The sequence below is a fragment of the Castor canadensis genome, chromosome 7 (assembly GCF_047511655.1).
Source record: "Castor canadensis chromosome 7, mCasCan1.hap1v2, whole genome shotgun sequence".
In the NCBI taxonomy this organism is placed as follows: domain Eukaryota; kingdom Metazoa; phylum Chordata; class Mammalia; order Rodentia; family Castoridae; genus Castor; species Castor canadensis.
Window position 1 is genome coordinate 35,655,964 of NC_133392.1, and position 26,774 is coordinate 35,682,737.

The 26,774-nt window shown below is 45.0% G+C and overlaps 1 protein-coding gene across 12 annotated transcripts in view; it reads left to right on the plus strand.

Annotated features, from left to right (window-relative positions):
• LOC141424775 (probable guanine nucleotide exchange factor MCF2L2) overlaps positions 1-26,774 on the plus strand; it is a 139,296-nt gene that overhangs the window by 75,492 nt on the left and 37,030 nt on the right. For 9 of the 12 annotated variants that reach the window (XR_012449682.1, XR_012449681.1, XR_012449680.1 and 6 more), the window contains one exon: positions 20,392-20,640. The exons of 1 other annotated variant lie outside the window; for it this stretch is intronic. Coding sequence is in view for 8 of the 11 variants with exons in the window: in XM_074078714.1 (XP_073934815.1) it covers positions 20,392-20,527 (136 nt within the window). In the remaining 3 variants the exon portion in view is untranslated. The remainder of the gene's footprint in view (positions 1-20,391; positions 20,641-26,774) is intronic. 2 more of the 12 variants (XM_074078706.1, XM_074078708.1) reach the window with 1 other exon arrangement.

Below are 26,774 nucleotides of genomic sequence, written 5' to 3' on the forward strand. Positions count from 1 at the left end.
GCCATCACTGCTTTCTCTATGCTAACTTTCCCTCACTTTTAATAAATGCTACTACATTCCCATGCCATGCTTGAATTCTTTCTATGAAAGATGTACAAATTTAGGCATCTTCTGAACAGTTTCCCAGATACTACACATTTATTAACAGGAGGACTTTTTGTGATGAATAGTGGGATAAACCACAACTGAGAGTTGAAGAACATAAACTATGTGGCAAGATACTTATAACAGTGCTGAAGGAAACATTTCCCGTGATCACAAGAGACAGACACACAGGAAGTTTTCACGGTGTTCTGAATATCATCAGAGAAGCGGGAAAGGAAAATGGAGGTCACAGTCAGAGGAGGTCACACTGTGCTCTCTTCAAACAAGGCAACATTCCCAACATCAACTTGAGAATGGGAACTCACATCCTCCTCATGCTAAGCATGTCTATGAAGACTGAAGGGAGTCAGGCCACTGCCTTCAGTAACAACAGGGGGACTGACACACTCCCTGAAATGGCTACATGAGTATCCAGGGGAACATTCTGATTTTATGGGAGACATACCATGTTGCCATTTTTTCTCTTCTTTATGGTAGGGAAAAGGAGGCAAAATTGGGTGTACCCTTACAGGCATTTTATTTTCATTTTTAATGAAAATATCTTGGCAAAAGAAGAATTTTAAGAGTCACAGTTAAATGTCAAAATTGCCAAGTATAATTTAATCCAGAGGAATGTAAATTATATTCCTTCAAATATACAATGTTTCAAAAAGCAAATAACTTTGGGTAAATAGGTCTCGCATACTAAGTGGAGTATTTAGTTTAAAAAACATGCCATTGGCAGGTGGCTAAGCAAAGGAGCATAGCACCTGATACAGGGTTCAGGTTCAGAGTAAGTTTTATACTTCCAATAGACCATTTGATTGGCTGTATCCCTTTTTTATGGGACCTTACTGATTAGTTGTTTCTTCCTGGGACCCTGAGTTCAATTTCATGTGTACCCAGAAACATCTCTGTAAGTTTGACTTTTACTTCCAAGTTCCATCTGGGCCTCCTATTGGGCCTGAGCCACCCCTGATATTCCATCTATTTCTTTATATTCTTTTGTCGGTCATATCTCCTTAAAAGAGGGATATGACCCATTTTGTCTAGTGATAGTATACCCGAAAGATAAATGGGAAAACTCAACTAGAGTTACCTGGAGCAATCACAGTGCATACAGCTCAAGATGACTTCTGTCAAGTAAGCAGAAACTATATATTCCACCCCTCTTCACTCACTCTTACAATCTCATGTGTCCCCCTACTCTGTGATGTTCTCTGAGCCTGCATGGGGTTTTACTATTGGAAGAGAACATGCCAGAAGGCCATTTGTTCAACTTATCAGCAGAGTCCATATTAGCAGTAGAAGCATTTGCACAAAAAAGACAGAGAAATATTAAACAAATACAGAATGATTACACAAATATAGTAAAAAATAGTTTCTGTCCCATGAGCCCCAGGAACCAAGTCAATGGCCTTGTATCTTTCCTAGAGGATGAAAAAATCAAATAAGGCATTAGTTACATTTTCATGTGTGACATGAGGGATGTGACATCAGGGATGTCAGTGTTTTGTCTTTGTAATAGCAAAGTGTTTCATGTAAAACTGGATAAACGATGAAAGACTGAAGCCAAAGTTAGAAAAGAAATGATTAGGAGGGTCTTGTCGTGGTCAATTTGTACCATCCAGCAAGGCTATACTGATGGCAGCTATGGGCTGATGCCATGGAGCATCCTACACATGCTGGTCAACAGGATGGGATCCATGAGTGCTTCCTAATACTTATAGAAGAATGGTCAGACAGAGGCAAACTGTGGCATTTTAAGATATTTCCTTTTGTCCACATAAGATATAGTCAGTGACCACAGTCAATGGGATCAATGGAGACAAAGCAAGAGGGGCTAAAGACTCCCCATCTTGTTTCACTAAAGAGCTGACCCATTCCCAGTGTGACAAGTCACCGTGAGCCCCTACTGAATTGTCCTTTACCCTGGATTTAGTGCTTGCAGCGTGCAATGCTGCAGCACTGCCTGTCCGCATATTAACTCTGGTGGTATAACATCTGGATGCACAACTATGGCATGGATGGGTTCCCAGGTTCTCATAACATCTGTATAGAAATTTAATATATCAATGCATTCCCAAGAACTTCATTCCACTTGGCCAAAGTGGGTACCAACCCACCAGTCTGAGGGTTATATGGCAAATGAAAGTCTCACAATGTATCAATCCTGAAGAGCATTGTCTGAAAAATGGGTGCCCTCTTGTCATTATGAATCTGTTGTGGCTATCCATACATAAATTAGCTTTTCACATCCTTTGATACTGGTGGTTTCATTAGCTTTCTTGCAGGGAAAATCCACTAAGGCTAGCACAGTGTTAACACAGGTTACAGCAAGTTGATCCTTTGCTGCTTGGCAAAGTGTCAATGTAACCACTCTGTCCCATAATCATGGGACAGTTCAGTGTATCTGTGCCTGTCTTTGGGTGAAAAGATTGGTCTGAAGATAGGAGCACATCTGACATTGTGTTGTGGTCACCGGATCAGTATATTCCATTTGATTTAGCACTTTTATGCACATTTTTTACATACCCATCAGGGCAGATTCACTTTTTTGACTCAGGGCCAAGGTCCACACCTTAATCAAAACTTCCATCTGCATATTTCCAGGGGCACAGTTCTTACCATGAGCAGGTACATAACTCACAGGCAATTATGCCCTTGGTTCCTGTCCACATTCCCACAATTATTTTGCTTGATCTTGGCACCCCAGAGAGGCTTTCTTAGCATAGATCATTGTTCCACTTGCATTATTCCATCTACAATGTAAGACCTACTTACAGTGGTCAATGGTCAGTACAATCAAGCAGTGGTCATTGCGCACAAGGTGCTCCAAGTCATACATGATTCTGCCCATCCCTGGTCTGATTTTTCCTGTCTCTGCACCCAATTCTTAGTAAAAATGTATGAAATTCCATATTTTAAATATGTACAGTTGATTATAGTTTAATTGTATCTCAATAAACCAGCTAAAAATAAAATTAAATAAAGATGTCCATCGGAATGAAAGAGACACTTGCAATTCATACTGATAAGGGATTGCTATAAAGAACACTTATAGCTCAAAAACAGAGAACCCAAGTTGAAAATGGACGTAGAATATTAAATAGCATTTTTCCAGAGAAGAAATACAAGTGACAAAAAGCACAAGAAAACATCACTAGTAGTTAGGGACAAGCAAGCTTAAAACCCAGGCTACTACCACTTTACATCCACTCTGATGGCTATTATAAACTAAGTGAAAAGTCGTTGGTGGTGGAGATGTGGAGAAAATGAGATCTTGGTTCCATGCTCGTTTGAGGTTTTGTTTTTGGCAGTACTGGGGTCTGACCTATGGCCTCTTGCTGGTGCTCTGCCACTTGAGTCATGCTCCCAGCCCTTTTTTTCTTGTTAGTTATTTTTTGGATATGATCTCGAGTTTTTGATTGGGACATGTCTCAGACTGTGATCCTCCAAGTTATGCCTCCCACTAGCTAGGATCACAAGTGTGAACCACCAGGACTGTCTAGTTGATTGAGATAGCCCCTTGCTAACTTTTTTCCCTGTCTGTCCTCAAACTGTGATCTTCCCTTTCTCTACTCGTGAGTAGCAGGGAGTACCTAGGATTAATAGTCTTCATCAGCAAGCCTAGCCCCATGTTAGCTTTGCTGCTGTGAGTGCAAATTGTGCAGTTACTATAAAAAACAACATGGTCATTCCTCAACATGTCAAACATAATTATCACATGGTTCAGCAAATCCATTCTTGGTATATCCTGGTGATAACTGATAACAAGGACTCCTTACACAGATTAATGAGTAAACAATATTCTGTGTATACATTTGATGGTATATCACTCAGCCTTAAAAAGGAATAAAGCTCTGATATATGCAATGACCTAAATGAACCCTTAAAGCTTTATGCTAAGTTCTAAACTTGACATAAAATGAAATACATGTGATTCCACTTACATGAAGTATCGAGAAGAAACAATTTCAGAGACAGAAAGTGAAATGAAGTTCCCAGGAGTTTGAGGAAAAGAGGAGGAGAGATTTTGTTTAATGGTATAGAATTTCTGTGAGGGTAAATGAAAAATTGTGGAGATGGGTAATATTGGTGGTACACAACGTTGTGAAAACACTGCACTCAAAATGATGAAAATAGTAAGTTTTATTTTAGGCATATTTTGCAATAAAATGCCCACTATTACATGCTTTTATGCTCAATAAAAAGTATTAAATGTCAATTTGAGAGCATTTAAGAGTACTTAATTCAAGGAATATCTTTCTTAAGTTCTTTCCTTTTTAAAAATGGTGTCATTTTTATTTGACATTCGTTTTCTGCTCCATCCCATGTTTTTAGTGGTGAGTTTTTTCTAATCCAAGTAAGCACTAGCTGAATATGAAAAAAATGATATCTACAGGACAATCAGCAACAAAAATTGCAAATCCAAACTTGGATAGGTCAAAGGGACACCCATTTTTGGTGTCACAAATAATGTCACTGTAAGTATTTAATCATAATGGCAAATCACACTTCTCTTTAGGAACCACTAGGTGGCAAGATAACACAAGGCAGAACAGATGCGTGAGGATTCAGAACACCAACTGCTGCTTGTTTAAGGTTAACAGTTTCCCCTCAATTTAACCTATGGTAATCTTTCATCTGCAGTAAATCAAAGAATTTCCTAATCTGACCGAGGAAATAAAATAATTTGAGAAATTAGTGCTTTAAAATAAGTTTGATCAGGGCTTGATTAAAGGAACTGCCAAATGCTACAGACATCCAGTGCACTAGTGGGCAATACCTGCACTTTTGTCTAACCTGATAATGATCTGTAACATGTACACAGAACATCTGTATCATGGCTTGGAAGTCTATAAATGTAAGGGAAAGATGCTTCCTAAAACCACAACAGACTTTAGTAGAATCTGTTAACTAGTAGATAACACCATAGTTAATCCTGGTCTTCCTTTCTGTCAGTCCTCTCAGCCCAAGAAGTTATGAATTCCCTAAAAGCAATTGCCATGTGTTATTAAGCTATATTAGGCATATTTTAGATCTGAATATCTATTTTTTTCAAAGAGAGAGGACCTATTTAAGATGTTGAATATAATCCCGAATTCACAGGTTGAGTGCCAGGCCTTCATAGACCCCTTAGTGGCTGATCCTCTAACACCAAGACCACTTGGGCCTTTCTGACAAATTGTGTCCTGGGTTATAGAAACTCAGGGTTTCTTCGTGCAATGTAAACTGTTTTAGAATGTGCCAAGGATGATATATTGTCACCTGTTCATTTCAACTGACTCATATTGCTATTTTAAAAGCTTAAATTAGAAGCTCTCCTTCATCACCTTGGAAGCCCAGTGGGAAAACAGACCCTAATGCCAAGTGTGCTTTTGCCATCTGGGTGCTGCAGATTTGCAGTGCTCAGTGTATGTGGCCTTGCTGTAAGAAGCGCCACTCAATGTAAACTGAAGATGTTTGCTAAACCACGATAGTCACTGTGCTTTAGCAAAGCACAGCCACTTTCTTGAGCTCTGTCCTCTTTAAGTTTGTTTTGCATCCAGGCTAAGGGAGCTGGATTGCAGCAAGGCATACCCATTCGTTCACATGATCATTGGTGGGCACTCACTTGACAGCGGCTACATGTGAGAAACTGTTATGTGTAGACAGGGAAATGGAATTAGGAAAAAAAAAACTAATTTAAAAAAGTGACCTATTGCCCTCGAAACTCACCATTTGTGAGGAAGCTCAGACACATTCAGAGGCAACTAGGCTGATGATCACAAGTGACTCAATGAATTTGCACAGATCATGAAATCAAAACAAGGAGAGATTGCTTTACAGGGTTCTCTGAAGATCTCTTAAAAAGGAAAATATTTTCCCCTAAAGTTATGATTGAGATATTACAGAGCTGGTACAAAACTATAGAGGGAGGGAATTACTAGAGCCAACCTGAAGTAAAATAAGTGCCACTTTTGTTTTGGTGGAAGAGGCATATACCAGGAGCCCCTCATAATGACTCCTGATTAGAAAGCAGAGTTTTCAGAGCTCTATCAGCCAAAGCAGTAGACTTGAGGCAAGATGGACACCCTCCCCGCCACACACACATAGGACAGAACACCCTAAAGTACCCAGAATACAGCTATCCACAATCCCAAACCCAGTATAGTCAAGAGTCTAGTGCCTTTAGAGAAGGAGTTATATATCGTAGTACACTGTGATATGAAGTAAACAATGTGGGGTAGGTGAAAAGTATCTATTTTGATTTTCTTTTTCTTTCTTCCTTTTTTTTGTGGTACTGGGGAGTTTGAACTCATGGCCTCACACTTGCTAAGCATTCTCTCTACAACTTGAGCCACTCCACCATTCTCCTGTTGTAATTTTCTAAAGTCAACATATTAAGTGTTTAGAGTACTACCAACCAAATTGATGCTAATATAAACTCACATACTTATACCCTACACTTTTATGTAGCAAATAATTATGCAGTACATGGAATTTCCTATACAGTAGTTTCTATTTTTATCACCACTTCCTCACTACCAAAACACGAAGGTGGCATCTGACACAATAGCAGCTGGATGTGGGGTGGGGCTCCCCTCATTCCTTCCCCAGGTTCCACCTGATGCCCCAGAGGAGGCAGAAGAGCTCTGCATCCTCACCTCACTCTGGGATTCAGAGGCCCCTCATTATTCCAGAGTGGGTCTAAAATGTTGGAAGATTATTTTTAAAGAACTAGTTGCTAACCTGGAAATGTTAATTTAAGATAAGAAAAATTTCACAATTCAGAACCAAACCTAATATTTAGAAATCAAAGACAATTGAAAACAATGAAATATTTTATCTTAGCAGATGCATTTAAAGAGTAAAATCTAACATGAAATTATACAGATTAAGATGAGTTTTAATATTAAACTTGACTTTATTTTATATCATATTTAAATTATCAACGTTATAGCCACACCTTCACTGAAGACAGTATCATAGTTTAATTAACTACTACTCTGTAACAAACCATCTCAAAACATAGTGACTTCAAACATTACAACTTCAGTGCTTATGATTCTTGGTTTGGTTGAGTTTGTTTCAGCTGGTCTTGCCTGGGCCATTCATGGAATTACATTCAGTTGGTGGACTAGCTGAACCTAGAGGTTGTAAGATGACTTCACCCACATCTATGGGGTTTTGAAAGGATTGCCGGAAGGCTGAGATCTGTGTTTCTCTATGATCACTCATCCTCTGCCAGGACAGACTGACCTACAACGGATGACAGCAAGCCCAATGTGTAAGCTGTTTTTTAGTCTCTTTTCCATTATAGTGTGTGGTGGCCCAATGGCCAGATAAAACCATGTGTTCAAGCCAGAAGTCACTGGGTTGGGGAACCACAGAAGCATGTAAATACTGGGAGGAATGAGTCATTGTGCATCATCAGTGTAACAGTCTACCCTGACCATATCACATATGCCAGGCAGCCCTAAGAACATGAGTGATGAGTCCTAAGTCATGGGGGAAATGAAATAAACAATGTGCAAAACATGACATGAGTACCTCTGGTTTCAGTCTTGTATATAAAGGGTGTGGAAGTTACCAATGTCCTAACAACATGTAAGAACCTAAACAAACTGAACAACAGGACAAACTCTTACCACAAAAATTGGAGAGATAAACAGGTACATACAGATACAGTTTCTTGGAGCAGAAATCCACTAGCAGAGATATCTTTGGCATACAGTACTAGAGAAGGAAAACCTGAACAAGAGTTGTCCAATAGCTGGAGGCTCAGTGTGGACAGAATGGGTATTTTAAAATTTCAGGAAGATCCAGCCTTATAGGGCTCCTCACAGTTAGGTGAGTTTTGCTCCCAGCTCAATCAGGTTCTCACAGTTAGCATAAAGGGGAAAGTAACCAATTCTGAATCCAAAAACATTCCATTTGTAAGGCCTGACTTCAGGAGAAACTATTTTTTAAGGCATAACTGACTGAAGGTTTATCACAGCCTGAGTGACCCAGGGGAAGGGGACTCCTGAACTCAACCTGTTCAGGGTTTCATTTGGGAGAAGGAACATACTTAACCCCAGATGCCCCCTAGTCTTCCCTGTGAATGTGGGGGGGGGGTGGAAATATCTAACTACATGCCTCTAGACATCCTGTTCCAACAAAGAGCGGGGAATGAGAAACGCTTTGCTGTTCGGTCTCAGAGCACAGACTCACTAAAGGTCTGAGACCTAATCAGAGAACTGGAAATATTTCTCTTCCCCCAACACCTAACCACCACAATACTAAATGCCTATTTAGCACACCTTCTTTCACACAATACAGCATGTCTGACTTTCAACAAAAAAATTAGCAAGGTCTACTGATAGACAAAAATTGTGTGAAGAGACAGAGTAGAAATGTTGGAATCATCAGATCAGAAATATAAAGTAACAATAATTAAATATTCAGAGGGTTCGAGCATAAAAAGTGGTCAACATGCAAAAGCAGATATGTAAACAAAGGGATGAAAATTCTAAGAAAGAATAAAAAAGCCTACTAGAAATTAAAAACATAGTGACAGAAATGGAGAATGTCCTTAGGGTCATTTATAGACAGAACTCCAACAGAAAAAGTCTGAGCCTGAGATTTTGCCAGCACCAGAGCCATGCCTGGCTCACAGCAGGTTCCTGTAAGTTTTTCACAAAGGGAAAAACATGACCCAGTGCCCCCATTTTGATCCTGAAGTCTTTATCTCTGGGATGAAAGCTTGAACCAAACCCAGAATTTCAAAGTGAGATCCCCCCAGCAGGGGCAGAGGACTTCTTAGCAATGAGGGCTATCTGTCTCCTCCCCACACATGCTGCCTCCTAGACCTGGGGTGGGACCCAGGACCTGGTATCCAGCAGCCCTGCAGACACCCTCCCCAGATGGACCCAGGTGGACCCAGAAGGACCCAGATGGACCCAAATGGACCTAGAAGAACCAAGATGGACCCAGATGGACCTAGACAGACCCAAACAGACCCAGATGGACCCAGAAGGACCCAGAAGGATCCAGATGGATGCCACACTTTGAGAACCACTGCACAAGACCAACCTCCTTGTCATTTCAGTGACAGAAGCCGCCATCATGCTCAGTGCTCACCATTTGCAAGGACATGCATGAGGTTACGTGTGCACTGCAGAGCCCCATTTACCACGGACATCACCTTTCTCTATGGGGTGCCTCGGTCACAGCTTGATCAAGCCCTCACACCAAAAGCCCAATGGGGACACTGCTCTTCAGTTGCCCAGGGTATAAATAGTAGCAGAAAAGAAAAGTTTCCCTGAGGGTCACGGGGAAGGCCAAGACCTTCTGGAAAGACCACTGAAGGATGGGGTTAGCAAGGCTGTCACAGAAAAGAGTTCATGCAACAAAGACCTTGAAGCGTTCAGTTCCCCTGCTGTGTACAAAAAACACTGGTTTCTTCCAAGCCCTCCTCTTCCCACCCCAGTTCTGCCTGTCTGTATCCCTCTGCGAACCCAGAAACACGCATGCTTAAAGATGTCATCACCCACCCTTGAACCATTCTGTGACATAAGTGCACATAAGTTGCAAAGCCTTTATTGTCCCCAGTTTCTGAGGATAAAGAAATGACAGTGACTACTGTTCAAAGGTCCTAAGCTGGGTTCCCAAAAAATGGGCCACCCTTTGGCCACACAGTTTGGTGTTAGAAGCACTTGGTCTTCACGAACCATCAAAGGCTTCAGATTTTTTAAGAGGGCCCAATCCCCACCGGTTATCTTTGCTACCATGCTGTATTTTAACAGGGGAATGTTCCAGAGTTGGGACCTTCATTCCCGGGACCAGTGCTGAGGTAGAACCTTGAGCAATGTGTTACCCTTGCTCTTTAAGACAGTGAGGACAAAGTGTGGAGATGAGACCTGGCAACCATGCATGCTAGGGTTAAAAATGTGCTCTGGTTTTATAGGGTACAAAATGACCCAATTTGATGGGTATCTTTAAAAAAAATAGTGCCCTTTGGACTAAGGTAGAATGCAGAAAAATAGAGGGGATGAACCAATTTGGGGTACATATATGCAAGGAAGTATCACGATGGACCCCCAGGACAACAATAATATATAATAAAATAAAATTCAAAGAAATTAAATAAATAAAGTAGTGGCCGTGATAACGTGATAGAGTGGCTTGGACTTCAGAATTTCTCCAGCATTATCTTTGATTGTCAGTCTGTTGAACATGGCAGGTGGGCGGGGAAGGAGGGTGAGAAGAGGAGGTTGTGACAAGGAGGGAGGAAAAGGAAAGGAAAGAATGGAACAGGAAAAATATGAGAAGGGAGCTCAGAGGAGAAAGGAGGAGGGGAGGGGAGGCTGAGAGTAGGAACATGCACTTGTCCCTAAGCGTTCACAAAACCCAAGGTGCTGGGGACTTGATAGGGTTTGTCACAGCTCAAGGCACTACTACTGTAATTAATTCTCTAAAGAAAAATCTGCAACACCCATTTGACTGCAGTGGAGGTTAGGGACACTGGTGCTGGCTGACACGGAGTCCATTCGGAGGGACACCAGGGACATGTGTCAGGATGAATGTCTCTGGACTGTGCTAATGCAGACAGCTTTTAAAAATTCTTAGTTGAGTGGTTTCTGGGGGAAGATTGCTGGCAAGTTCCAGGAAGCCTGGGTAAGCGGGGACTGTGTCAGCTTTCTTCCAAGCCCAGGTGAGATGACACTGTCCAGGCTTGACCTGAGCAGATAACATGCAAGAGTGCACGCCAGTTGTTTCTGGGGAGTGTAGTGTTAAGCCGACATGTGTTTAATATTAGCTCAAAAGCCCAGCGAAGGCAGCAGCATTCAAACATGTTCAAAGGGTCCGTGTTAATTCATCCTTCTAGCTTTCCTGAACCATCCTTCTGCCACAAGGGAGATCAAAAGGAGGTCCTGTCCACAGAGTTTATCTCACTGCATTCCTGCAGAATCTTTTCTATGAAATTATGCTTTGAGTGTTCTAATATGACCGTGAGGAAAGGGTCATTATTTGTAAAGGGCTTATGAAACTCCAGTGTCCAAGGAGAGGAATGCTGTCAGGGCCACCAGCGTCCTGTTTAAGAGAACTTGCAATTCATGGAAAACAAGTTAGGGTTCTTGTTTTGTTGGCGGTACTGGGATTTGAACCCAGGGCCTCACCCTTGCTAGGCAGACACTCTACCACTTGAGCCACTCCACCAGCCCTGTTTTGTGTTGTGATTTTTCAAGATAGGGTCTTGTGGAACTATTTGCCCTGGCCGGCTTTGAACTGCCATCTTCCTCATCTCTGCCTCCTGAGAAGCTGGGATTACAGCCGTGAGTTATGGGTGCCTGGCACAGGTTACTTTTGTTTTGTTCTGTTTTTTGATGGCCCTGGGGTTTGAAGTCAGGCCTTCATGCTTGCTAGGCAGGCGCTCCACCTCTTGAGCCATTTGCACAAGTTAACTTTTCTCAGTGATACGCGTCATTGGTGTTTTCTACCTTAAAACCACCATCAATTGTGTAAGGGATCAGAATTAGACCAAATCTTCCCTTCACCAAGACAGACTTAGACCAATGTACGCCATGTTTGTTTTTTTTAACATTCATTCATTGACTTCTTTTCCTTAATGTATATATTTTTTCTTTCATCCAAACTATGTCTGATAGTATACCATCTTATGCAAGTTGGCATAACCAAGTAACTCACTTTCGAAACTACTGAAATTACAGGATAACAAGTCAATTCTTAAGATCAGAAAGTTGGTGAATATCAGTTCTAAGAAGTCTCAGAGCTCAAAATAGAGTTGGATTTATAAAAAGACCCTCTCTCAAATTATAGTTCTAAGGAAAGAATAAGGTACGTTGTAGGAAAACCCTGCTTCTTGGCCACAGTCCCCAACTCCAGTCTTGGTCTTGGAGATTCTCCTGGATCCTATGTAAGCAGAAGGATCCCTGTGAGAGAGAGGTGGGAAGGTAAGGGTCAGAGAAAGAGGGATGATGACAGAAATAAGGGAAAAGTCGGAGGAAGAAGTGTCAGCTTGGAAGATGGACAAAGAGGCCACAAAACCAAGGAATGATGGGTGGTTTGCAAAGTGGAAGAAGGCAGGGAAAGCTGAGCCTCCAGGAAAACCAGGTCACTGCCAACACCTTCGTGACAGTCCAGGGAGACTTCTGAGGTGGCCCTAAGTAAAAGTCCACAGCCATTCCTTCTGGTAGCAACCAGAAACCGACAGGAAAGCAGTGGACAGCCTTGAGGTCACCGCAGCCTGTCCTGTGCTCCGGGATTTCTCTCAGGACTTCAGCATAGTCCATGGTCCACTCCATAGCCCCGGCTTTTCCCCTGGAGTGTGCCCTGGGTTCATTTGTCCTGCCAGGGACTCTCAAGCTTTCAACGTCCACTGGGTCCCGTTGGTTGCCTTGCTGCTTGGTCCACGTGGCCTTTCATTCCTCATTGCTTCCACGGGCTGGTGCCTGTCTCCCAAGGGCTGACGACACCCCACATCCCACATCTGAAGGTGACTGTGTGCAGTCACCTGCCTTGCTTGCTGTAGGGCTCGGGGACACCAACAGAACTTTTTTGCAATGGTGGAAATGTCTCTTGGTGTGTCCAAAATGGTAGCCACTAGCCATCCAGGCCTATTGTGCGTGTGAAATGTGGCTGAGCTGACGGAGAAAACAAATGTGTGATTATGTTTCATTGTAATTAATCGAGGTTGATTTTAACAGAACCAGGACATTGGACAGCACTGGGTTTTTTATTAAGTGCATATCGATAATGATTTGTCACAAGATGCCTATAATCCCTAAGTTCAAATGAGCTAACTTTTTTAAAAACATTGCTTTAGAGGAAAAGAATTATGACAAAAATATCTAAAAATTAAAGACACTTATCCATGATACAGGCTCTCATTGCGTGAGAAAACAATCTGTTTGTAAACAAAATTTCCCAAACTTTTAAATCTCCATGTGTGATGCTATCACCTTCAGAAACTCATAAAAAGAAATATTTCATTAAAAGACTGATTTTTGTGGCTCCGGGGACATTTAAATGTCTGGGGTGCAAAAAAGCTGCCACATTTGTTGTTGGATTTGAAGTGGTGCCTTTGGTCAGCTCTGTGTGCAGCACCTGCTGCTCCCAGGCTACACTGATGCTTAGTTGTCCCTTTGCAGCTGTGACCCCATGCTGTTTCCTGTGACAGATCTCCCATGACTGTCTGTGATGTGAAATCCCTGCAAGAGTAAGTGGGGGTGATGGGAGACTCATGGGCACTGGGCACTCACTGGCTGCACTGCCTGGAGGAAACATGGCAGCACCTTTGCTAACAGCAAGCAGCCAGAACTTCACTTAGCCTTAGGTGGATTGAGTGTTACGAAATGAAAGCCAGCATAGTTCCTGTGACAAAAAACAGATGATTTAGTGAAGAATGCCAGTCCAGCTCCTGCCACGCTCTTGGCTTCCACAGACTATTTTATGGGATTTGAACCAAAACCTTAAATGGAAAGGGACACTGAAATGTGAAATTTAACCGTGGTGAAAGCCCTTTGAGCAATGAATGCACACTTAATCGATGAAGGATAAGAAGCAAAACAGGTCCTGTTATGGGGTGGGGAGGGGGTGAAGGAGGGTGACTGTGGCTGATGTATTTATATACATGTATGAAGATACAACACTGACACCCATCAAAATCAATTTAATTAGGGAGAGGGGGATGAGGGGAAATGATGGTAGGGTGAACCAAACCTAAGCACATTGTCACAGCGAGGCCCCCTCTACAGATAACATATGCGAATAAAATGCTTTTCTAAAAATGTGAAATTTATACTTTGCATTTGGCATCTTTTATGTAAATAGCCATAATTAGGTATTCAAAGGTAAGACTGATTTTATCCATAAGAGTGACATCGGTCACAAGACCCCAAGGATGCTGACTTGGCCTGGAGCTGGGTTCCAATATGGCAGCCAAGGCAGGTAGCCAGCCTTCTACAGAGGCAGTGGTGTCCCCCATTTGGGTCTCCCCTTAACTGGTCCACCTCCATTAGTATCATACTTGCTTTCACTTACAAATAACGAAGGAGGAAATAACTTTATAAGCAGATGAGTTTAGCTCTCTCTGTAATGCACAGCTCTGGTTGTTCAGAAAACAGATGCCATGCAGTCCTCAGATGAAATGCACTCAGCATCCTGGCTTTCCCAGCTTCCGAGCGGTGTCTCTACAGACCACAGAACGATGACCACTTTGATGTGGAAATCAATGAACTGATCACGGGCCAACCACTGGGAGTCAATGGGACATTCCTAAGGAGACCTTATTGTCACAAGAGAAAAAAGGCTGTCATTTGCCCCACAGAGGAAGGAGTAGCTGGGGAAGACACAGCATCAATTCCTTCCTTAAGCAGGTCTCCTTTCCCTGGATGGTCACAATCTTCCCTCTGCCAGAATTTAACAGTCCCTTTCCCCTCTGGTGCTCTCTACCTGGAATTCATAGATGTGCTCTCTACCCCACCAAAACATTTGATGGGGCTCAGATGGAAGCCTTCTTTTTAAGATGTCAGGAATCACAAGTTGAATTAAGATTCTGAGAACAAGCCAGGTGCCAGTGGCTCACGCCTGTAATCCCAGCTACACAATCAGGAGGATTGTGGTTCAAAGCCAGCTCGAGATCCTATCTTGAAAAAAACCATCACAGAAAAGGGCTGGTGGACTGGCTCAAGGTGTAGGGCCTGAGTTCAAATTCCAGTACTGCAAAAATGAAAAAAAATCTGAATACATAAACCCTGTAAATTGCCCTGTTTTCCATGAAGTAGTAGACAGGTGTATATGTCAGGGCTGGCAGGGGCTGTGAATAGCAGACCCATTTCAGCCAGTGACAGCAAAGACATAATATTAGGTTCCCCAGGGACACGTGAAAAGTGACACTGCCTGTCCTGCCCTTCATTTAGCACACACGGATCTTGAAGGCACTCAGAAAAGAGAGGTCCTAGCAGAGAAAGGAGAGAAGCCTAAGTAAGAAACAGGCCAGGCGTCTGTCGCCAGGCCAAAAGGAAAAAATTCAGATGTCCATATTTTTTTTTAAAAAAAAAAGAGTTCTTGCTCAAATTATACCCTTGCTTTTTAAGCAGCCAGGAAAATGAAGCAATTGGTACATTTGCGCTTTCCCCCTCACTGTCATTTTAATTGAATTATGGCTCAGTTGTCTGTAATGGAAAGACAGAGGCTTGGAGCAGGGATTCCAGTTGGTGTCCATCTAAATCTGTCCCTGGATACACGACAGACCTCAGATAGATGACTATGACAAGGGAATCCCAATTTCTCCATTATGGTGTTGATGAGAGCTTAAGGTGACAACAGCCCAGCCTGTTGGCTAAATCCAAATTTGGTTGTCACTTTTTTTTTTAATATACTGACCTGCTATCTGCATAGCCTTGAAGTTTTGACCTGAGCTGTTTGAACTTGAAGTCCAGGATTTCATTTGTGGTAAGTTTTTGAGGAGAACAGATACTCCATGGCCTCACAGAAAAGTGTTTTTCTGTAATCGGTGACACTAACTGGCAGAGTGGCTCAAGTGATAAAGCACCTACCTAGCAAGCGTGAAGCTCTGAGTTGAAATCCTGGTACCACCAAAAAAGTGGAAAGAACTTTTAAAAATCAGTGACTTGTCTTCCATCAGGACAAAAAGCCATGAGACAGGAGAAGGTCATCTAAGCACTATTTTGTAGGAGTTTGAGATACTCTTAAGACCTGAGAAAAGTAATTTATTGAAATTCGCTCAGAATTGAAAAGTAGATGGCACTCTGAATGTGGGGAAGAGATGAGAGCTGCTGAGCTCTAACAGGATGGGGGTATGGGACTGGATGGTTAACAGGATGGAGGCACGGGATTGGATGGAGGTACAGAATTGGATGGAGGTACAGGATTGGATGGAGGTACGGGATTGGATGGAGGTACGGGATTGGATGGAGGTACAGAATTGGATAGTTTAAAGGATTGGCTGGTTAATGGTATAGAGGTATGGGACTGTCTGGTTAATGGTCAGGGTTGCTTATGGGCCCTCTGGATTCTCATATAGCATGAAATAAGTAGACTCCAACACAGTCATGACCCCAGCTCTGCCCTGGCTCTGTGGAGTCTGTGCTTACACCTCAGGGCCCTTCGATGTCTTGTCTTACCCAAAGAGATTCTTTCCCCAGTAGATTTGTAGACACGGCCCATTGAAACTTTTTCCTTCTCTGGCGCTTCATTCTACAATTTTCCAGAGTTTCAGAATTCACAGAGGTACAGAAATCTTTTCAGAGCATTAAAAAAAATCACAGAAGGACTGGAATAGACCTGTGATAAAATTCAATCAAACAGGGAAGTCTGTCTGTCCTGTGGATCCCATACTCAGCCATGGCTCCGAAGCCCTCATCAGGACGTCTCTGTTTGGGAGAACAGGAGACCCTCTTTAACTAAAGGGAACAAAAAGGGGCACTCTGTACATTTCTGATCATAGAGTTTTGTCACACTGTGGCTGGCTGTCCTTCAGCTATGCCTCCTCGGGGACAGGGTGTCTCTTGATCACGCATGGAGCAGATCGTGTTTCCTGGTTCAGCTGCTCCTGTGATGTCCCCAAGCTGGGGGTATCAGAAGTCAGTATTAATCACAGGACCTGTCATTCTCAGGCTTGGGCTTATTTTGAGGGTAACATTTTATCTTTGACTATAAGTTGTGCTTTTTCCCTGGAGAAATCTCAGGTTAGAGGGCCAGGGAAAAAAAAAGCTACCCAACTTGGCTTGGTGTTTAACAGTGTGGTCATTACAAGAGATTTCATAAACCCCACTCCCCTGCCGTGACTGATCATAAAACACACCGGGCTCTGTCTGGGCATTTTGGCTGGCTCCACGTGTAACACAATCTACAGGACAGAAATTTACTGTCACCTGCCTCCTTCCCTAGCTCCCACACTGGCATCCCTGTAGACGTCTGAATCCTGGGTTGTTTGAATGTGCTGTCCTTCTCCATGGCCCTGTGTTGGGGATCGAGGGCAGCAGGCAGAGGGGACAGATACAGAGTCACAGGCCTCCACCCTAGGGCACTGTGCAGAGTTTCAGTCACACCATGGGCTTTAGTGCAAGACATTGCCTCAGCCTGGAGGTGTGGGAGTGCAAATTAGTATCTGAAATGCACAGCCATATTCCTGCCACCTCTGCCCCTGTCACTGTGACTTCTGAGCCTTCTGTCTAGATGTTGCTGTTTGTTGAGTGAGTTTCATTCATTGGAGAACAAATGGAAGCCTTCTCTGTGGGAAGGAACACCTGAGATTCTGGGGGATCTTCTTGGGTTTACCCCCAGTGGCAAGGATTTGAGTGCAAGTCATTTATTTAGGGGAAACACTAGGAGGGGTGGGGGACAAGGAGTCCAGAAGGGATGACAGCCAGCAGAGCGGGTGTTGTGGGGCCAGTTACTGCCATGGGCAACTGGAGCTTGCTTGACCTCTGGAAAACACTGGGAACCAGGGTGAATGATTCCACTCGATGGGCACAGGACTTGGGGTATTTATCACCAGTCCTCTTAGGTCAGGGGTCAAGAGATGCTTCCAGAAGCCACTAACTGTCTAGTCCCCCCACACTGCAGGACCTGTAGGCAGAGTGGGCTCTCTGTCCAGAGGCCAGACAAAGTCCCCAAGCAGGGCAAGGATCAGTGTGAAACACCTCCCTGAAAATCCCACCGCTGGAAGGGACCTGGGGTCAAGGCGGGGTTTCATTCAGCTCTGTAACTCCTACAGAAGTGGCTCTGTATCTGTCATCACCTTCCACCTGAATGGTCCAGGTGATGGGAGAATCAGAGATGCCTGTCCCAAGGATAGTCACTTCTATACTCAAACTATCCCTGCTTCATTCAACCACCATCGTCTCCACGTTCATCCAGCATCTCTGGGATTCATGCTACCACTGCTGCAGTAGCCTGGGTACTGCACATGGAGGGGACAGATGAACTAGCAGAGATTTTATTCTTGTAAAGCATGGTCAAAGGATGCCGCCACTGCACCAGACATACACACCACAGAAAGGAGGGGAGGGAAAGGCAGCCAGAGCAGGTTTTGCAGACCAGGGGAGACAGCCCTGAGTGGGGCAGGAATGGGAGGTACATTCACCTTGCAGTCAGTGGTGGTGACGGTCACATCAGACACTGAGTGAGACAGTGGATGTGTCCATGCTGCAGGATGAGTTCTAAACCAGAGCTGCACTCAAGGCAGGACTAAGGGAAGTGACTTCTTCCCTATCTACTTTCAAAAGCAAAGAACGTTTAAAAGAGAACGTCAGTATTTTTCTTCTACTCCTTGGTTAATTTGTTACCCGTGGGTCTTCAAAGGAACTCAACCCTCAACCTCATTTTCACCTTACTCTGCAGATCTTTTAAGAGGTGTTGGGTGCAAACATGGGTACACATCAATCATACCATATGCAAATAGAGCTTATAAAAAAGTAGCTCAGGTCACGCTCCCATTGGTCTGTCATCCTGGGGTTAAATGGCACAATCACTGCGCTTACAGCACGTGGCTCCCTAGTGAACCTGGAAAAGAAGTTGGATCTTGCCAAGTATGGGTGTGGCTGGAGTTTATATTTGCATTTACGTATGTATGCAAATGTGAGTTTGTATTTGCATTTATGTATATATGCAAATGTGAGTTTATATTTGCATCTGTGTATTTATGCAAATATGTGTTGAGATTTGCATATGTACATTTGAGAATTTGTCTATTTTTGATTCTGAAAAGTGAATAGAAAGAATTGACATGCCATGTCACAAAATAAGAAGTCTCTATTGAACAACTTGGTGTCATTGCAGAGTGTCTTGTAGAAAAACTGCACTCTGGCTGTGCGTGGGCGAAACACAGCCTTAACCACATAGAGTTTTCATCCCTTAGAAATACTGGTAGTAGTTGGGCTCTGTTGGCTCACACCTGTAATCCCAGCTACTTGGGAGGCTGAGATCAGGAGGGTCACAGCTTGAGGCCAGTCCGGGCAAAGAGTTCTCAAGATCCCCATCTCCAAAAGAACCAGAGCAAAATGGACTGGAGAAGTGGCTCAAGCATTAGAGCACCTGCTTTGCAAGTAAGAAGCCCTGAGTGCAAACCCCAGTCCCACCCCAAAATTATAATATAATACAGAGTGTATAAATCAAAATGCAAACTTCCATTGTCTTGGAATGTCACAGTAGCCATCGATTTTGAGCCTGACCTCCACATTGACATCCTGGCTCTTTCCTTTGAAGGAGACGTGTGTACTGTGTACTTCCCACCAGCTCAGCTCCGTCCCACTGCCATGGAGCAGTTTCCAGGTTCCCTTTGATTCCTTCTGTCCTCCTTAAGGTGTGTTTGCTGCCTGGCCCTTGCAAAACCTTGTGGACAGTCAGAAAGGAACAAGGTACCAGGCACAAGACTGAGGTCTCCACATTTTGTTTTGTAGCTTAGCATTTCATTTCCCAAGAGGACTGGAAAACTGGACACTGCCTAGGAGAAGAAGGAGTCCATGGTCAAATAAGTTTCATAAATGGCCCCCCTTGCAAAGTCCCCCAGGTGCCAGTCCACACAGAGGAAGGTGCATGTTCCCAGTTTGGGGTAAATGAGAGATTTTAAATACTTGAGAAATTTGATCAGAGCTATGCATGGCCAGGTAGGTTTGCTACCTGCTTTCTCTAAAAATACCTGTATCTTCCATGTTTTTCCTCTCCCTTAGTCTTACAGAGGTGTTCTGCACTAAGCACTTATCCCAGTTCCACCTTTATTGTTGACCCTGGGAAGCTGACTGACATTTCCTGTGTTTTGCTGACCTTTGTTTTTGCAGCACTGGGGATTTGAACTCAGGGCCTCGCACTTGCTTAGGCAGGCTCTCTACTACTTGAGCCTCTCTGCCAAGCCTATTTTGTGTTGAGTATTTTGAAGACAGGGTCTCACAAACTATTTGGCCTCGAACTGCAGTCCTCCTGATCTCTGCCTCCCAAGTAGCCAGGATTATAGGCATGAGCCACCAACACCTGGCCAGCTCCTTTTTCGCTAAGTAGATCAGAATGATGTCATGCTATTCTGATATATGGAAGAATTAAATGAGGTGACAGATGGGAAAAGGCAAGCATTAGCTCTTCTTCTAACTCTGATCTTCCTCTTATTACTGCCTTGATATCTGTGATTCATAGGTTTCCACACATGTGTATACAGAAGTGTGTATTTTGTGTGCAATTAGACATGGTGTGCAAGAAATCCTATCCACTCTACTTATCCAGCACCAGCTTCACCCACCCTTTAGTTGCAATGCTAGTTACATGACTGACTGTTGTTGTATGATTTTTGTCTTCCCCTAGGGAAGAACACATCAAAGAAGAGAAGAAGAGGGGCAAAAACAGTACAATTAAACCTTGTTCCCCAAAGGAGTCAAAGTCACTCAGCCAGTGTGTCCATGTGACAAGTCCCCAACAACAGAATGACTTTCCAACCTAGGAGAAGGGAGAGTTGTTCAGTCGCTTCACAGGTAGGAGAAAAGCGGATTGGAATTTCATACCAAGCACTGAAGCAAAGGGCGGCATTTCCCCAGGAGACTAAGGAGTGACTTGGTGAGCATTTAGAATTCCAGGATGGAATATTCTCAGATATCATTTCTTCCCGTGTTGCCTCTGCACCCAATCTCAGTCTCTCCCCTCGTGAAATCTCATTATGCATACGCATATATTCCAAAATCTGGAAAAAAAAATTCTGAAATCCAAAACACTTGTGGTCCCCAAGCATTTTGGATAAATTTTGGATAAGGGATAGCCACCCCTTTCCCCCTCCCTCCTCCCTCCCTCCCTCCCTCCCTCTCTTCCTCTTCTCTCTCTCTCTCTCTCTCTCTCTCTCTCTCTCTCTCTCTCTCTCTGGAGATGACTCACCACAGCCACCTGTTGATTTGTGGGCACGCTCACACACCTGTATCAATTTGCCACATCTCAATGAAGGAAAAGAAAAAAAAAATAAGAAGGAAAACCACAAATTATCCACAAGTCATAATGCATGGCCTGGCCCCACGGGGTCTGTGAGGTTGGGGGGATAAAGTTTGTAGAACACTAACACCTCATTTCCCCTGTTTGATGATGAATTTTTAATTGCATGAGGAACAAGTGATCCCACCCCCTGTTAAGTTTTAGGACCTCTGCCCTTTGACCTACTCTCCCAGTCACCCCTCTCTGAGTCCCCCCCATGGGGAAGTTGGGGCTTTAGGGTTTCAGATCATGTAAGTCTGCCTTTTACACCTGGCTACAGGCAGCACAGAGGTTTGCTTCTTTCTCTCTCCCTTTCCCTCTTTCTTTCCATTTTTAAAAATTCTTAATGTCAGTTTTGTCATTTGATTTGCATAAATTCGTTGTACCCAGGGGTTTCATTATGCCAAGTCTGAGGCGCCTTCTTCTCCTCTTTCTCCTCTTAAATAAACCATTTCATCTGCAAATTGCTCTTTTCCCCCATTTTTGATCGCTATCCCAGACTGGCCTGACTAGACCTCATTTATTTGTTAGCTGCTGTGAAAGGTTGCACATTTTATTCATCTGTCCCCTGTCCAGGGACAAACCTGGCCATCCATCCCTGTCCCTCTGTTCCTCCCACCCAGGCATGGCCAGCACCATTGTCACCTCATGGAAATGTCAGGCCACTCCACGACCACAACCACGAGACCCCATCACTGAACCTCAGAAACTCAGAGCTCTGGGATCCAGGCCAACCCCAGAGTGGGGTGACATGGGCACCCGCCATCGCTGCTCCCCTGTGGAAGGCTCAGGGACTTGGGCACATTTTCAGGCCCATAGGGAAAGTGACCTCCAGGCCCAGTGCCCACTCAGGGCGTCAGGAGCGGTTTTGCTGGAGACAATGGCAGGGGATCCAGGCCACACCATTCCTCTCACCTGGCCACCTTCCTCTCTCAGTGCAATCCCAGCCCTGTAACCTCCATCCCTGGCACAGCCATGTCACCCCAGCTGCACTGCCTCCCGGCACCTGGCCCCATCCCAGCCCTGCTGGCTGCCAGGAAGTGTCCTCTCCATGAAAGCTAGGGCTGCAGGGACATGGGGGGAGGCTGGGGGAGAGAGAGAGAGAGGGAGGGAGTGGGGAGAAGGAGAGAGAAAGGAAGGGAGAGGAGAGAGAGAGAAAAGACAAAGAGGGGAGGGGAAGAGAGAGAGAGGGAAGGGGAGAGAGAGAGGGAGGGGAGAGAGAGAGGAAGAGATGGAGGGAGGAGAGGGAGAGAGAGAGGAAGGGAGAGACGGAGAGGGAGAAGGAAAGGGAGTGGGAGAGGGGAGAGAGAGGGAAAGAAGTAGAGAGGGAGAGGAGAAAGAAAGAGTGAAAGAGACAGGAAGAGAGAGATAGTGAGAGGGGAGAGAGAGAGGGAGAGGTAGAGGGAAAGGACAGAGAAAAGGAGAGGGAGAGGGGAAAGAGAAGGAGGAAGGAAGGTTGAGACAGAAGAAGGAAGAGAAAGAGAGGAAGAGAGAGGGAGAGAGAAGAAAGAAAGAAATGGAGAGAGAGAGAGAGAAAGAGAGAGAGAGAAAGAGAGAGAGAGAGAGAAAGAGAGAGAGAGAGAGAAAGAGAGAGAGAGAGAGAAAGAGAGAGAGAGAGAGAGAAAGAGAGAGAGATCTATGCAGATGGAGGAGCTGGGAGAAACAGTTTTGCACCCAAGGACCAAGGCCACCAGCATGCTGCCTGGAAAGCTATGTCCTGGCCATTTCCCACTGGGAGTGTGTGACAAGGACAGCTTCCAGGGTGCCACCTCAAGGTCAAGACCAGCCCCACTCCCTAAAGCCAGGGAGCTCATGGTGGAAAGAGCAGGAAAGTGTCACCTCCCCTCCCGGGGCCTTTACAACCTGCTGGGTGAATTATTCCCCAAGATGCCTGTGGCGCCATTTCTCCATCAGTGCTACAGCAAGCAAATGGGAACATGGGGCCCTGAGAACTGGAAAGGGGATGTCCCTGGGAGGACCAAGGCCTCTCAGGCAAGCAGGTGGCAGCTCTGAAATGCTGAGCGAGCTCTGGAGTAGAACTGGCCCTGTCTGATGTGCACACGGGGTCCCTTTACCGGGGCTGGCATTGTCCTTGAGGTGGCTTGCAGCCCCTTGCCTGATCTGTGAGCACTGTGAGGGTCCCTCAGCCAAAGCCACCATGTCCTTTGTCCTAGGAGAAGTTGCCGTCTTAATGGGGACCAGGAAAGGCAGGCAGAGCCCTTGTAGGGTTTGGGTACAGATAAGAAGCACAGCAGTCCTGCAGGCTGAACAACACAGGCAGGTGTTCCTTCCAAGGGTCCAGGAGTGATGGAGACAGTTTAGGGTGGGACGCTGTCTCTGTTCCTCAGCTTTAGGTCCTTTCCAGGGCCATCAATATCTCTTATTTCAGGGCCACACCTGTTGTCACACCTTAGCAAAGCTCTGAGCATCAGGATGAAGGCTCCCGTGTGTCTCTGTCCTGGAGTCCTTTTGAAACTAAAGGTCATCGTAAGGGGAGGCCTGGAGGCATCCGTGGTCTGAATGTTTGTGACCCCTGTAAAGTCACTTCATTACAACTTCACCCCCAACATGAGGGTATCAGTAGGGCTTGGGAGGTGACAGGGCCTGCCCTCGGGAGTAGAGGCAGGAGCTGCTGTTACCTCACCCCATCCCTGTTCCTGTCCCCGTCCCCGGTCCCCGTGTGAGGGCACAGTAAGAATGTGACATCTGTGGGAGGGTGAAAGAAGGAAGTTAGGGAGGTGAATGTGGCAGATGTACTTTCTATTCAAGAATGAATATAGGATTTTAAACCTGTTGAAATCACCATAAGAAAGGGACTGAGGAAGAAAGGAGAAAAATAGAGGGGATGAAGCAATTTGGGTTATAACACATATACATGGAAATGTCACAAGGAAACTCCCGGTATAGTTATCTTAAACAAACAAAAATATCATTTTTTTCCTTTAACAAAATAAGAGAACAGGAGGGTAGAAAAGGTCCTGTCAGTGAGAGGAGGATATAAGGAAAGGGTGTAGGAGGGTGAACATGGTGGAATATTATGCACTCATGAATAAAAATGGGAAAATTAGACCTGGTGAAATTATTCGAGGAATGGAGGAGGGAGGATAAAGGAGAGTGGTGGAGGGGTGAATTTGACTGTGATATATTGTAAGCACTTTTGTAAATGTTGCAATGTATTCCCAGGACAATAATAATTATTTTTAAACTGCCATCTGTGAACTAGGAAGTGAGCCCTGACCACACGCTGACTGTGCTGACCCCTTGGCCGTAGCCTTTCCAGCCTCCAGAACCATCAGAAATAAACCTGTGTTGTTTTTGAGACACACGGGAGGATGGAGATGTCACCGAGCTTGGGGCTAGCGAGTAGGGATGGGAAGGTGGCAGTGACTGGGTCACCATCTCCCTTTCCTCCCCTTTCCCCTCACTGGGACAGCATGGGGACCTCTTTTCCCTCCACAAAAGCCACCCACAAAATGGTGGGTGGACTTCAGAGGACAGGAAACCCCACATCTAGTGGCATGGCTTCCTGGGACCTGGTCCTCCCTGAGCACATCCTTCCATGTTGGAATTTAATTTTTGAGATCATGACTCAGAAGTTGCACTGGATTCTTGACATTTTCTTGAAAAGTGAAGAACAGGTGAGGTCTCGTGACCACAGGACCACAATGGCCAGTGATCCCCAACATGGTGGGAACTGTGCTGTGTATCCAGTATTTAGGGATGGCCCTCAAAACAAGTCCATTGCCCAAGCCAGCACTGAGACCACGACTTTCCTGAACAATTCTGCACCACGTCCCGTTTCTCTCCAGCCTCAGAAGGAGGCCTGGTTGCAATAGGAACTCAAATCCTACTTCAACCTCACATCCCCCAAAATGCGGGGTCGCCCAGCTTCACCTGCACCTGGATTTTAGCTAAAATGCATCCTTGAATGCCAAAGAGTGTCTCAGATTCGGGAGGCAGTCCACATGTGGGAAGATGGGGTCTCTCAGCCCCCCTGAGCCTGGCCCAGCTGGTGGACGGTGGAGACCCTCCCAGAGGTGCTGACCTACCCCTCGCACTCCCCCCTCGTCTTCTTGGGCCTTTTGGGGACAAATGCATTGTTTTTTCAGGAAGTCATATGGAGAAATGCAAGCGTCACCTTTTACCTTCCCAGGACAGCTAAGTCACCTCTTTCAAGGTCTGAGCTTTAATAGGGGAGGCCCTGGCCTCCGTTCTCATAGTCCACAGCCTTCCCCACGTCCTCACTGAGGGCAGGGCCGGAAGTCAACACCAAGACCGTCGTCCTTGGCTGTCGGGGAACTGACCCTTGGTCCCTGACACATCTTACTGGGGTTCCCAGGGTCCCCGGTGTGCATGGGGGCTGCAGAAACAGTAGGACTCTTTCTGGTTTTTTGCTCCATCAGACAAGGACCCAGTCATTTTTGCTTTATGTAGAAATTGACTCGTTCTTATTGTGACACAGAGAGAGAGAGAGTGGTTCACAGTGTTTGAATCCCTTTATCTTGTGTTGTTTTATGCTCCTAAAATAATTTAACTAGCTCGATAAACAAAAGCGTTTTCCATTTGTAAACAAAGACAGCTCAGGAAAAATCAAAACTGTTCCACGCTTCAATAACACGTGTTGTCGACAGGTGGTTACAGGTTTCCTACCATCAACGAGTCGATCTATTGCAGCATTAATTACAGAATTTCTTGTCTTTTGTCTCTCAGTCTTCCATAAACTCATGGAGTAGACACAAAAGGCTCCTTCCATTCTACACTTGAGGTACTGGAGGTTTGGGATTTGTTCAACAAACATGGTTAAAAAGTGGTGGAACCAATCTTGAACTCAACCCCTCTCCAGGTATGACTAACTCCCACGGCGACCCACATAGGGGTGACACGAGCTGATGAACTGTATTATTATGGCGTCATGGTTCCCAAGAAAGCAGGTGATTTGTCTCGAATTTTGCCTAATAACCCCCTTCCCCGTGTCAGTTGTAGTTCCTTGTGTTTGTCACAAGGATTTTTCCCCTGCAGCATTACTGGTGCTGGCTAAGCCACCTCTGTGAGGCCAGGTGCACAGAGCAGGCTGTGGGTACAAGAACAAGCTGGACCCCACTAGCGTGACCCAGACCCCACGGGACAGACTGGAACTCGTGATGGTTATTGTCACCTCTGACCTTAACAGTGAGGACGCCTTGCACAAAGAGCAGGTGTCCTCCATCACAGACCTGGCCCGGGAGTCAGAGAGGCCAAGGCAAGGGAAGGAGCAGTTGCCAACATGGCTGCTGTCCACACCAACAGGCTGAGGCCAGTGACAAGTGACAATGTGTGTGAGGTGTCATGAGGATGCTGCTTCATGAATGTGCTCCAATTTTCCTACAGAAGTGTCTGTCATGGCCCACTCTGAGCCAAAGGCCATCTGTCCAGGCACAAAGGCAACATGGCCTCCATTCCTTATTTCCTTAAAAAAAAAAAAAATGCCGCCATGTTTTCTGGGGAAGTCCGTGGTCGTGGGCAATCATGGAAGACCTCTGCCCTCCCCTCCACCGGCCTCCACATGCCTCCTCTGCGCTCCACAGGTTCACGGATGGATGGGGCCTGGTTCCCACCTTCCAAAGGACAACTGACCACAGCTGTGATGACAAAGAACAATGTATCCACAACAAGTGACAGACGAGAACTCAGGGTGCCTTGGGCTATCCACGCTGGGGTTTCAGGAGAGCTTCTTGCTCTCCTGACTAAGCAAA